General features: G+C 42.5%; 1 protein-coding gene across 6 annotated transcripts in view; it reads right to left on the reverse strand.

Annotated features, from left to right (window-relative positions):
- Positions 1-13,569, reverse strand: part of LOC139380285 (sodium-driven chloride bicarbonate exchanger-like) — a 57,728-nt gene that overhangs the window by 15,397 nt on the left and 28,762 nt on the right. For 4 of the 6 annotated variants that reach the window (XR_011628433.1, XM_071122852.1, XM_071122851.1 and 1 more), the window contains exons 3-16: positions 13,034-13,177; positions 12,665-12,803; positions 11,637-11,797; positions 10,973-11,155; positions 10,032-10,096; positions 9,670-9,745; positions 7,933-8,024; positions 4,620-4,777; positions 4,228-4,315; positions 3,990-4,136; positions 3,782-3,876; positions 2,486-2,660; positions 1,332-1,465; positions 181-426 (exon numbers count right to left, since the gene is read on the reverse strand). Coding sequence is in view for 5 of the 6 variants with exons in the window: in XM_071122852.1 (XP_070978953.1) it covers positions 181-426; positions 1,332-1,465; positions 2,486-2,660; positions 3,782-3,876; positions 3,990-4,136; positions 4,228-4,315; positions 4,620-4,777; positions 7,933-8,024; positions 9,670-9,745; positions 10,032-10,096; positions 10,973-11,155; positions 11,637-11,797; positions 12,665-12,803; positions 13,034-13,177 (1,903 nt within the window). In the remaining variant the exon portion in view is untranslated. The remainder of the gene's footprint in view (positions 1-180; positions 427-1,331; positions 1,466-2,485; positions 2,661-3,781; positions 3,877-3,989; positions 4,137-4,227; positions 4,316-4,619; positions 4,778-7,932; positions 8,025-9,669; positions 9,746-10,031; positions 10,097-10,972; positions 11,156-11,636; positions 11,798-12,664; positions 12,804-13,033; positions 13,178-13,569) is intronic. The other 2 variants (XM_071122855.1, XM_071122854.1) reach the window with 1 other exon arrangement.

The following is a 13,569-nucleotide window of genomic DNA, read 5'->3' on the forward strand; positions in this document are numbered from 1 at the left end:
CTGCAGTTTGAGACTAATGTGCCATGTACTGTATATAGAGAGTCATTGAACGCTGGTCACCTAATATTCTGTTTATATACTGTTGTTTACTATAACACCTGCAAATCTGTGTACGCAATCAATAAATGCGATCAATAAATGTTGATTTGATTTGATTCAATGGAGTGAGTGCACACTTACGAGTATCGTGTGAGTTTGTCCAGGTTGTTGTTCATGTTGATGGGGTAGTGTTCCCCCAGGTGGATGAGCTTCTCCAAGGCCTCGTAGATGAAGATGATGCAGATGAGCGAGGCGAAGGCCTCCTCTGTGAATCGTGTGATGTAACACACCAGGGAGCTGGCATCTGTGGCCACCAGGAGCAGACAGAGGAATGCAGTCCACAGCCCTATACAGGTTCTCAGTGAGAGGTAGGATAATCCATACTCCCTGAGGACAGAGTGCAAAACATCCCATTTATTTTATATTTGTAAATGTAATCTTATTTATTCAGGAAGTCCCAAAAAGGGCAGCTCAATTAAAAAATACATAGATCCTTCACAGTACAGTGCATGCACAGCACCGGAAGAGAAATCACTGACACTGCAGCACTAACATCTCGTAAATTATTTTGACAACATCTGAGGTTTTAACCTCCTCTCTGATCTATCTGCAGGATATGGGATCTGAGGTTGTCATTACCACAATGGTATTTTAATACTACTTAAAGCAGTATAGAACATTAAAACAAATGATCAATGTACTGTGGCAGTACTGTATATGACATCCGGTCATCCTCCATCAGCATGTGACCTTAACTATTGTTATAGGGACGGATGATCATCATGCAATCAAATCGCACATTATCAGATGTGGTGGCAGAATTTGGGGTGAGCTGTTGTAACTTCTCACGGGATATGTTCTGTGTTGGACTGTGATGTCATGCCTTTCACAGACTCCTGGTATGTCTCCACCCTAACACAAAGCCATTGTGTTCCAGAACTGTTGCTTGTATTGAAAGAGGTGTTGGGTAACAATATGATTGTATTATCACCTCCCACTATATAAGGGGCATGTAACCATTTATCATTTGAGTTCTTCCCTGTGAAATCAGAGGTGGATCTCCCCTCCAGCTCCTTGTATTAAAAATGTTATAAAATTATATTATATTATATCTCTGCCTTAATCTTTGGATCGAATTTTCCACAACACAGAGATGTGAGTACAGAAATGGCCTGAGTGCTATAGACAATACATAGAGATTATTAATAATGTGGGCCCATAGCGTTATACTACTGTATATGTAATTATAACTATATATAACAATACAACTATACTGTTGTCAACAAACTTACTTGCAGAATTTGTACAATATCTTCTCAAACACCAGCACAGGCCCTGTGCTGCCCAATATGGTGAGTGGCTGGCCAGCAAAGAGGGAATAAGCTATTCCTGTCATTGAGGCGCCAAACAGTGATTCAATTGCACTCTGCGGGACACAAAGAAAAATACACTGTAAACCCCAAGGCATTTTTAACTCAAATACTTCTAGTAAGTTGTACTCAAACTCAATGAAGTCATTATTACTTAAAATGTTAATGTGGTACTGACTCAAATCTAAATGAGAATTCACACCAACTACATTTAAAAAAAACGTATAATATCAAATGTTTTAAAAATCCCAGCATGCTCTTTTGCAGGTTGATTTTATGCAATTGTTTTTAACATCTGCATTTTTGCATGTACCTTGAGTGATTGATTGATTAAATGTTTAGCTACACAAATATTTTTTAGAAACTTATCCGATCATTGAATTTTTACATCCCGTTACTGAAATGGTTGTTCCAGTTTAAATGGCTTTAGATAGTTTCTCCACCACAGTTCTTGACCCTGGCAGTCATTCTGAATGCTGGTTACGGGTGAATACAAATGTAAACTGTTGGATAGCCTAATGCTGGCTAGGTTCCAATAGGAATACACATCACTTTGCAAGCCAACAGAATGCGATTTACAGTGAGGGTTGCAAAATTCTGGTAAATGTCCCAGGGTTTTCCAGAACACCTGGTTGGAAGATACCTGAACAAATACTTGGGAAAGCTTGTGGAATTTTGCAACCTTACTTGCAGGACTGATGTGCCCATGTGGGGGCGTTGGATTTAAGTATACCTTACAACAATAAACAGTGTGTTACTTTTATGGAGGTAGTACTGCTCACTTCAGCTATTTCATCTTCTTAACTGATTTTTTTTTTAGGTAATTGGTTTCCTCAAAATGTTTGAGCAGACAGAATTGGTTTTACAGCGTAGATAACATTTATGAGCAAGAGAAATCTCTCAATAAATGTCGAAGCCGTTTATTATTCTATTACTGTGTACTTGATCGGGATGGGTTGCATCCTAAATGGAATGCTATTCCCTATATAGTGCATTACTTTTGACCAGGTCACAAAAGTAGTGCACTATGTAAGGAATAGAGGGAGCCATTTGGGATGAAACCCATGGTGTCTTACTATGCGTCCTTCTGTTGCCTCTCCCAGTAAACCGCCGAACGTGATGACAGGTGACATGCAAGCACAGTACAGGAAGAGGAAGGAGGCCAAGCACTGCAGGCTGAGACCGTCTGTGTAGTCAGACAGGTAGTGGGGCGCCTTGCGTTTGATGTCCATCAAGAGACCACCAAATAATCTGTAAACATAATGATAACATAAGCCATTTAGCAGACACGTTTATCCAAAATGACTAATATTATTGTGTGCGTACACGTTTAGGTGGCTCCAGCAGGAGTCGAAACCCACCATCCTGGTTTTGCAAGCTCCATGTTCTATCAACTAAGACACAGAACACCTACTGTATATCTAATACCAGCACAGATAAAATTATTTTATTTTATATAATGGTAATTCATTTAATCTCTTGTGACGCTCACATTGAAACTAACCTCCTAACAACTGCCTGCATTTCAAATCCACATCCAACCGCATTGGTAATCTGCTGTCTCGTGGTGAAGTGTGGATTTTGCAGTTGGAGCCTTTTTACACAATTAAAAAAAAAACTTGATGTACTCCTCACACTACTTAATGAGCATGAAATACTGTAGAAAGAGTAATGAGGATGACTTAGCATGAACTCATGCGGAAGAATATAGACCAGGCATTTGGGAACCCATCAATAGGTTGCTACACTCTGAGGTTGCAAATTGTACTTAAATTGGTACAAACGCTTGTCACTATAGTTGTACACTATAAGGTACATCAATTGTACTATTAGTTATAGGTACACAATTGTACCCTTATAGGCCATGCTCAAACTTGAATTAACAGACTATAGGCAAATTGTCCCCTCACGGGTGGCAAAAAGAACTAACTGAAAGCCACTCCTCCACTAAGCCACACCTCCAATAATTATACCTTTCTATTCAAAATGTTGTGTACACAAATGTACCATTATACTAGATTGTCTTCACATATACCCTTAAAGGTACCGGACAGTACCATGTGAGATCATATGTGTGTACCTCTGTAAGTACATTATGTGTATTTTGATATTTTGTACCCCATGGAACAAAACTGTACCCTAATCGTACCTTTATTCTGAGAGCGTATGGCAACCATTGCATGACTTTCGTTCACACCTAAAATGAACTGCATGCAATGGCATCCTGTCCTCTGTCCAAGGATCCGTAGATGTTTTTCAAAAAAAATAGGTGAACAACCTGGTTACTTTGAATCTATCGTTATTTCTTAATACACAACCACGACCACATACACTCACACTGTCTGAGCACCAGGCTGCCCCGCCTCACCTACCGTCCTGTCCGCTGCAGCTCCGGACCACCATGTCCCTCGTGCTCCTCTTCATCACCTAGGTCTATGCCGGTCTGTGCTGCAATCTTCCTCTTCTCCTGTTATTCAAAGAACACTGTTATTTCTTTCATTTTTTGGGGGAATGAAAGACAATGCTGTGATTTGTATGTCTGCTGAGGACAGACTTGTTAAAGAAAAGGCTTCAACTCACCTGAGACGGCACATTTTTTGGTGGCTCTATTCGTATAGAAGGATCCCACTCCCCTGGTGGCAGGACAGTCACTTGGTCCAGGAACTCATCGATTCCAGCAATTAGATCATTGCGGTCCTTCGCTTTGTAGGCAACATCATGGAAAACCTTGGAAAACAAGAGTACATTCAGTCATGAATTGACATGTTAATTCAGTCATGCCCAACAGCTATGTTCATTATCGGAGAGGCTGTCTTACCTCGTCTGTCATTAGTGTTGCGATGGATCGGCCAATCTCATGGTACTGTGGCCCTTTCCCAAGAGGCCCTAGTAGAATGAACAAGAACCTAAAAAAACAGAGCGGTGTAGAGACAGTTGAGGGTCAGCCCAAAAAGGACTAAGGAGGGCATAGTATTAGTCATAGACAGAAGACCATAGTTACAGACTTATAGAAGGTAGGGTTGTAAAATTCCCGTAACTTAAAAAAAAAATCCCGGGCTTCCAGAAATCCTGGTTGGAGGATTCCCGGATGTCCTGCTTATTTTCTCCTGATTCCAGGAATATTCCATCCGGGATTTCAAGAAATCCTGGGAATTTTGGGAGAGTTATGGGAATACTGCAACGTTAATTAGGGGTCATAGTGTTACTAACCTGGTAACGATGGGGACCTCAGCCAGCCCGTTGAGCATGACGGCAGGTGAGAGACGTACAAACGCCACCACAGGCTTGTCTAGGAACTCCGCCTCACCCACCAACACATTGGACGCTTCCGCTCCCGGGGGAATCTTCTTCATGAAGTGGAGGTCTATCTAGATGGACACGGGATAGAATATGCCAACGTTTAGTGGAGCATTTTACGACTGAAGTCTTAATATAGCATTTTACTGTATTAGTATCTCAACTCCTCAATTCAAAAGAAGAGTATTCATGGATGGCACGTTTCGTCACAATATTGTTTTGAATATTTGTTTTAAGACTGATGCCCAACTGAGAATTCTACTCAATGCATTGTCAGTGGGCACTGTCTAAAATGCATTACTGTGGCTTGGAAACACGATGACGTTTCAAAAGTAGGCAAAAAATGTGTAGGGAAACCTTTTGTTATCATTGTGTTGTCGCCAGATTGACTTTAGATGCAGTATTTAGTTAGCTAGCTAGAATTGAGGGGACCCCACCGAATTTTAGCTAGTTGACATTACCATTGCTAGCTATTTTTGACAAACTTCGATAGCTAATGGCAACATTGCCATCTCTCTAAAAATAAATTTGACCACATCATAATCATGCCAACGTTGTTTCCTACTAATAATTTGCCTACTTTAGCAATGTCATCATATATCGATGCCACGTTAGTGTAATTTTAACGAAACAGTCATTAGTCCCTGTTATGTGTGGGCACCAGTCGCCTTAATGACGCAGGTGTTGTAAGAATGCTCATAACAATGGCATGACGTAACCGAGTGATGAAGGTGCAACCCATAATAAATAGGTAAAGAAAAGCAGAACATCTGGAATATATTCTAAAAACACAAATAACTCTACTGAAAATGTGTGACTAGGGTTACAAAATTCTGGTAACTTTCCTAAAATTCCCTGGTTTTCTGGATTGCCTGCTAGTTTTCTCCTGATTCCTGGAATCGTCCAACCAGGATTTCTGTAAAATCTAGGAATTATGGGATATTTACCAGAATTATGCAGCCCTGTGTGTGATAATAGTGCATTTCCTGTTAATAGCTAGACATAGATTGGCCAACTGGATCCTATTTCATAACATAACCATCATAACATACATATGAACATGTGTTATATATAAACTATTACAGAAGAATACCATAAATCCGTCTAAAGTGCTATCTCCATTTACATAACATTTCCAGAGGTTATTATCTCCGTGTTGTTACATTGTCTGCCCCCGCAGTGACACATCCATCCAGACCTGAGCCTGCCTGGCTGCCTGCAAACTGATCCTCCTGTCTCTGTTCTGCTGTGATCCTGTCTGCCTGCTATGGAGCCGCACTGCGTCAAATGGAAGTGAGGTAACTTTAAGAAGAGGCAGTAGGGGCATCGGAGTCCCAGCTATAAACTCCAGGCTCACTGCTAACAGAATAAGGAGGCCTCAAACTATATTGTAGTGAAGTGGAACAGAAAAGCGCAGCCTATAGAATGTGTAGCAAATTGAAGTAACTTAATTTTATTTATAATATTATAGGACAATAAATGTGTAACATGAGCTTCTATCCCCTGACAGAAGAGTAGGGATATGAATGAGCAGCAGTTACTGAGGTTAAATATATTATTTATGTCATTTGTACTTGTTATTGATAGATATAGTGAAGAAGTGATTGAGAGGAGGGGGATAGAGGAGAGGGACATAGAATGGAAAGTGACACAGTCAGGGTTTGAACCCAATACAATGTGTGGTCTGTGAGCAGCGGCACTACTACCAGATCAACCTCTGGCACAATACTGAGGTTAATAGGGGTTGGCGCCCCCCCCTCGGGTTGTGCCGAGATCTTTGTGGGCTATACTCAGCCTTGTCTCAGGATGGTAAGTTGGTGGTTGAAGATATCCCTCTAGTGGTGTGGGGGCTGTGCTTTGGCAAAGTGGGTGGGGTTATATCCTTCCTGTTTGGCCCTGTCCGGGGGTATCATCGGATGGGGCCACAGTGTCTCCTGGCCCCTCCTGTTTCAGCCTCCAGTATTTATGCTGCAGTAGTTTGTGTCAGGGGGCTAGGGTCAGTTTGTTATATCTGGAGTACTTCTCCTGTCTTATCCGGTGTCCTGTGTGAATTTAAGTATGCTCTCTCTAATTCTCTCTTTCTCTCTTTCTTTTCTCTCTCTCGGAGGACCTGAGCCCTAGGACCATGCCTCAGGACTACCTGGCATGATGACTCCTTGCTGTCCCCAGTCCACCTGGCAGTGCTGCTGCTCCAGTTTCAACTGTTCTGCCTGCGCTTATGGAATCATGACCTGTTCACCTGACCTGCTACCTGTCCCAGACCTATTATTTGACCATGCTGGTCATTTATGAACATTTGAACATCTTGGCCATGTTCTGTTATAATCTCCACCCGGCACAGCCAGAAGAGGACTGGCCACCCCTCATAGCCTGGTTCCTCTCTAGGTTTCTTCCTATATTTTGGCCTTTCTAGGGAGTTTTTCCTAGCCACCGTGCTTCAACACCTGCATTGCTTGCTGTTTGGGGTTTTAGGCTGGGTTTCTGTACAGCACTTTGAGATATCAGCTGATGTACGAAGGGCTATATAAATACATTTGATTTGATTTTGATTTGAATAGAGGTGCTATTGTTAAAGTGTACAATCCAAATACAGGCCTAAGTATGTTAAATAGGCATGTTAAATCTAGAACATCCGTAGAACACTCTCTATTAAGCTTCTTTGTCCCAAATAATATTTGGTTGCATTTTATTTATGGCTTTATTCAACCACATTAGACAGTCTTAAATACATTCTCAGAACAAGAACAAAAGGCTCTGATACTTTGGTATCAGGTCACAGACAAATGGTTACTGACAAAAGGTTAGGATTTAGAGGTAAGTGAGACTGCTGTTGTCCCAGTCTAATCTACAGTGCTAATGGCAGTGTTGGTGAGATGACTGTTTTGCTATAGAGTGGTTATAATGGTTTAAATCCTAATCCACAAAAAGAGGACTTTTGTGGATCAAAAAAGCAACAAGTACAAACAAATGAAAATGGAACAGATTATTTTTAACGTTCATACACCCGTCAACTGCAACAGCTGGTGTGTTAAGTGCAGTATGTGGCAGTGTTGTACGTTAGTGAGTTCAAGGGCTATATTCATAAAGTGTCTCAGAGTTGGAGTGCTGATCTAGGATCAGTTTGGCCTTTTAAATCATAATGAATGAGAGGGGGGGACCTGATCCTAGATCAGCAATCTTACTCTGAGATTCTTTGAGAATACGGGCCCAGAATGTCTTACTGTACCTTACTGAAGTCCACAGCACTGTTCTCTCTGCTGACATCAGCTTTGCCGTCATTGGGGATGGGTAGAGAGGTCTGGGGAGGAATCACCTGACCTGGAACAAAAAGACAGGAAGGAGTCCAATAAGTAAACTACTGAGCCCTCTATATCAGACCAACATCAAGGTTTCACAGCAGTGCAGGTGCCAATGGTAATAAAGCACAATGTCTCACAGAGAGAGAGAGAGAGAGAGAGAGAGAGAGAGAGAGAGAGAGAGAGAGAGAGAGAGAGCGCGCACTCTTGGGATACCAAAATGACCAACAGTGCTTTAGATATCTATAGATTTGCACTGTAATGGTGATGTAATCTGGGATTTATCAGACATTGGCAAAGTACCCTTATTTAGTGCAGATCCCAAGAGAGGACTGAAGATAAAGCCTAAGAGTGGCTGCATGGGGGAGGATGGGAGTCATGGATGGCCTTGGGGAGGATGGGTGGGCAAAGCTTGTCCATTAGGATTTCAGCATGATCATTTTAGCATTATCATTGTGTCAAGGAGACTGACTGATGCAAACAGGAAATTAGCCCACAGCTGCCAGAGTAGAGCAAAAGGATTTAAATCGGAAGGATTACTTTTTATTTGTGAGAGGGCACAGATTAATACTAATTTCAGTGTTTGATCCGTTCACAAGCCAGCAGAAACTATCAGATGCATAACAAATCGAAATAATCAGAAATAAAAGCATGCCTTGTAATGATTCATTTTGACTCATAGTTCCACATGAACTCAACGAGAGAAGCCTCAAGCTATTTACCAAGCTAGCTGCCCATGAAGAAACACCACAGCCTCTTTAGCTTTAAATGGCATTACTTGCAATGAGTAGGAGGGTGCCCTCACTAACATGGCCCTGGTTTTGTTAATTAGTCCCACACTCGCTGTTTGCCGCTCTTTAATGTAGCTTTTGGATAAACACTCTACCTAAATGAATATGCCTGTGTCACACCACTCTGAATAAAATTACAGCAGAGAGTGACTCGCTAAAAGAGTTTTGGGTGGTCTTCGTGTATCAAAATTGCCATGTGGAATGCTGGCAAACTTGCTTCTCGAAACTGAATTCCTGTAAAAGGTGATGGACATTCTGAATAAGGTCATTCCTTGTTATCAGTGAACCCTGCTGCTCAGGGTCTTTTCTCTTCTGAATGTTTCCCTGTCCACATCTTCTACACTGATCACACCTTATCTCTATATTTTCAATTCTGATATTAAAAACATATAACTCAATGTATAGTCGATGTTAATGTTCATGATAAGTACAGCGACTTGATAAATATGCCTAATAACTGTCACTGATGTCTCATTGTGATCAATGGCATACATTTACAATGCACGGCTCATATGATATGAGTTGTTGTCTACACTATACACTAACTGACTCTTGGTTAAATGACCTGAAGCACAAAGCACAACCTCTAACTGTTATTGACAGAAACAGCTTTGAAATGAGCAACCTTCACAAGTTATGTTTTAGGACGTGCTAGCAGTAGAGAAAGGTCCTGTCAAGGTTTAAGAGTGGCCTGGGTTTGGGTCATCCTCCTTGTCCACGGGCTGCATATCAGACTGGGGTCTGGGGCCCTGTTTCTGGGTCCTGGGGCCTGTGTGTGGAGTGGCTGGAGGGTGGCGGGTGGTGGATGAGGTCAGGAGTGGAGAGGAGACACACTGGGGACAACACAGTGGCCGTGGGGTGCAGGATGAGACCTGCCTTTCACTGCAAGACCCCGCTGCCATAAATGAGCACCAGAAGGAGGACTTAAGGGTAGAACAGAGTGATGGACCACCTGCCAGACACACATACACACATTCATCCACATATACAGACACACACAAGCACACATTCATCCACACAAGCACACATTCATCCACATATACAGACACACACAAGCACACATTCATCCACACAAGCACACATTCATCCACATATACACACATTCATCCACATATACACACACACACAGGAAACAAGAGAAGAGAGACACACTCAACACTGAACAGAAGGTCAAATATGGACAATGTAATGTAGAATGAGAAAGTTATCCACATGGGATGATTCAAACCACTACTTACAAGACTATTTCCAATTTTAAAGTTGCTGTGACCAGAGGTAAAAAGTGAGGAGAACTGAAACACTTCTGAATGCACCAGGGCCCAGGTTTCACCAAACGTTTTTTGAAGAAAAAAATCGAGGATTTTTCTTAAAAGACAAATAAGAAGTTCATAAGATAGTTCTTAGATGCAATTCCTAAGAACTATCCTTAAATCCCATGCTATCTTCTGCAATATTTTAGTGCTTCCATACCCTCTTAAACATTATGTGTTTGAGCTAAAGACTTCTGTAGTTCATTCATCAGATTTGTCTATTTCTTCTGCATCCACTGATGCCAACTATTAGTCTGTGCGATTGACGGGGGCTGAACTAGAGGTTTGCGAGACTCGCGAGACTCGAAAACGCTTCATATTCAATTATTGCATTGCGATCTTGCCTAGTGTTTCCTCAAGCTTTCCTATATCTCTCAGATGTATTTCAGACACTCATCTTGTGGATATTAACGTTTATTTCCCTCATTTCAAGTTCAAGGACAAATTCCGCCCAGGACATAGATTATATAATATTGTAATTAACCTCACATCGTTTCTGTCACAAACTCCGAACTCCACACAGTTGTCACTGACTGGTTGGATATTCATTTCCAATTTCTGTACTATCAGGTTTTTGCTTGACAGACCTTATTTTTTTATTGACATTTGTCAATAAAACTCAAGAATGCCAACGTCTTATGTCAATTTTGTGTTCTTCTTGTAGCCCTGGTTGTCCTGAGAAAACACTTCAATGTGAGGCTAAATGTGAGGACATAAAAGATCAAATGAAAAGAGTGATTTTTTCAGGTTTTAGATCCAGGGACTGGCTGGATTAAATTAGATAAGAACTTTTCAAATATCTTCTTAAGATGATTGTTCTTAAGATGATTGTTGCTACTTACTTGAGCAGAGAGCTGCCTGCTACTCACCGTTCTTGTCCATGGACTGGGGCTCGGACTGCTTCTTGTCAGCGAAGGACCGTACAATGGGGATGCGGTTGGCCAGCTTCTTCTGGTTCTGGTGGTGGTGCTGCTTGAGGAGGGACTCTCTCACCTTCCTTCTCACCTCGTCCCCCAGAGGACCCACGGTCTCCTGCTGGTCCAACACCATGTCTGACAAACAGGACCACACAGTCAACAGTTCGACAGCAATTAGGAAACCATCTATTACATTCTGATTACAATGCTTACAATTAAAGATTGAAATGAAGATCATAGAACAGGGTAATTTTCACTAGGAACAAAACGTTATGTTGCAAAATGTTTCTCTACGGTATGCACGAATGAATACAACGCAGGCGTATGCGGTAGTTCCAGATGTCACTCAGCACCACAGCAGTGATTTTCAACCTGTGGTCCGCAGACATTACTTTTCACAATGCAAATTGTTTAACAAACATCCATCTGTAATAATCTGCCTTTAATCTGTTACATACCCTGATCAAATTGACTCTACATTTTAACGCTAAGACATTTTGTGTCATTTTGTGACATTCCGTGACTCAGTTAATGGTGGTCATCCAGAAATGTTGACTGTGACTTGATGGTCCCCTGAAAGGAAAAGGTTAGGAACCGCTGCTCTACTGTACAATACCTGCTACCTCCTCCACAGAGCTGGCCCTCATGTCTAGCAGCACGATGCCTGTGAGGATGCAGCTGCGCAACTCGAACAGGCTGTGCAGGGACAGCGTGGCCACGTAGGGCTTACTCCAGCGCTCTCCTCCATCCTCCACGTCCTCTTCAAACTTCAGCCACCTGTATGAGGGACAGAGGCCCAGTTTCAGTCAAACTGTTCCAGGGGACTAGGGGATAGATGACAGCCAGCTGTCCAGCCATCTGGAAGCCCTGTACTGATAGAGCTCAGCTTACACAGACGGGGACACCAAGAACGTACTGATGCTGTGCCGGAGTCTGGTCGAGTGGTAATGCACTCGACTCCGGACCACGCCCCTCAGTGATGGGGTTCGAACCTTGGTCCGGCTGCTGCAGTCTGTGCCCTCCCTACCAGTCATTCCTCCTTAATTGTCTGCCCCCTGTCCTGTCTAAAAACCAATATGAAAGGATGTTTGGATCTCCGATTTGCTTTAAAAACAAAAAAGGAATATATCTATGCTATGGAAGAGACTGACTGCCTGACAATCCATGAAAAGGTGTATCAGTCAATATCAACGTGACAGAAAGTATTGTAGTGTAGTATGCACAACATGATATTTATCCAGTCCAGACCTTAGGCTTGTTGATTACAAGTAGAGGTACAGACATTTTTACTACAAGTAGACAAGGGTTCGTTTCCCTTTAAATCTGGGCTCCCTCGTACTCATGCACCAGACTTTATGCACCAGACTTTATAATCAGAGCTTTACTTAGCCCATCCGTCCCCAAGGTCAATCCCTCCTTATGTAACGTTGACTCTTTCAGGTAACAGTTTTGGGCATTAGGATATTATCACAGAGAATAAAATGATAAATAAATTAATCATATCATATATATATATATATATATATCAATTCCATCACTTTGCATGATCAACCCATGGACCAACATGGAATCCCTAGGATGTGTCATTGGAATTCGATGAAAAGCTTTCAGTAGTGACAAGGGGTGTGTCATGTGACTCCCTACCTGGCGGTTTCCCTCCACTCGGCGTCCTCTCCGTCTTTCAGGCAGATCTCGTCCAGCTCAGTGAAGAGGTCATGGGGGATGTGCTCCTCGTCGTCATCCTCTGTGCCCAGCAGGAACTGCACTCTCTGGGATGGCGTGTCTGGAGTGCAGGGTAGGGTAAGGGCATCACTTACAGTGCTATCTGCCATACAGACTCCCTGACTAAGGAGCTCTGCAGCAGGTTATGCCCATAGTGTGGACAGCATCCCCTCTTTTGAAATGCACAATGCCACCATGTAGACATAACATATCGTAGAGCTCATAAGAAGATAGAAATATAATTTGGCTGCTGCTTTTTACATGGACCAGCCAGACAGTGGCAATACTTACAGTATGTGGGAGACTCTCTTCCATTGTCCACTCCAGAGTCCAGCTCCCTGCTTCTCTTCCTGTGTCTGTGTCCGTGATGCCGATGTCTCCGGTGGCTCTTCTTCCCAATGGGGACATGTACCCCAATGTAGAGTGTCCTGTGACCTAGATGCAGCCACGGGGATATAAATATGATGAGATAAGATGATAACATAAGATAATAGGTTGAGAGGTGTCACGTTGTATAAAGGATTGGAGACAGGCGCAGGATGGATTGGAGACAGGCGCAGGAATGCGTAATAGGGGTTTTAATACTCCGTCCAAAAATACAACATGCCATGAATAACCGACCCTAAATGGAGACAGCGGGAATGGCAGGAATGCCGCCGCAACTTCGGCAGGTCTACGTCACCGGCCTCTAGGCGGTACTGTCTCATTATGCACACCTGATTCCAATTCCCCTGATTAGTAATTGTATATATGTGCGCTCTGTTCACCATTGTCTTGTCGGTTATTGTTCCCATGTCCGTTGGTCTGTGAGTACCTGTGCACTTGTT

The sequence above is a fragment of the Oncorhynchus clarkii genome, chromosome 22 (genome assembly GCF_045791955.1).
Source record: "Oncorhynchus clarkii lewisi isolate Uvic-CL-2024 chromosome 22, UVic_Ocla_1.0, whole genome shotgun sequence".
Taxonomy (NCBI): domain Eukaryota; kingdom Metazoa; phylum Chordata; class Actinopteri; order Salmoniformes; family Salmonidae; genus Oncorhynchus; species Oncorhynchus clarkii.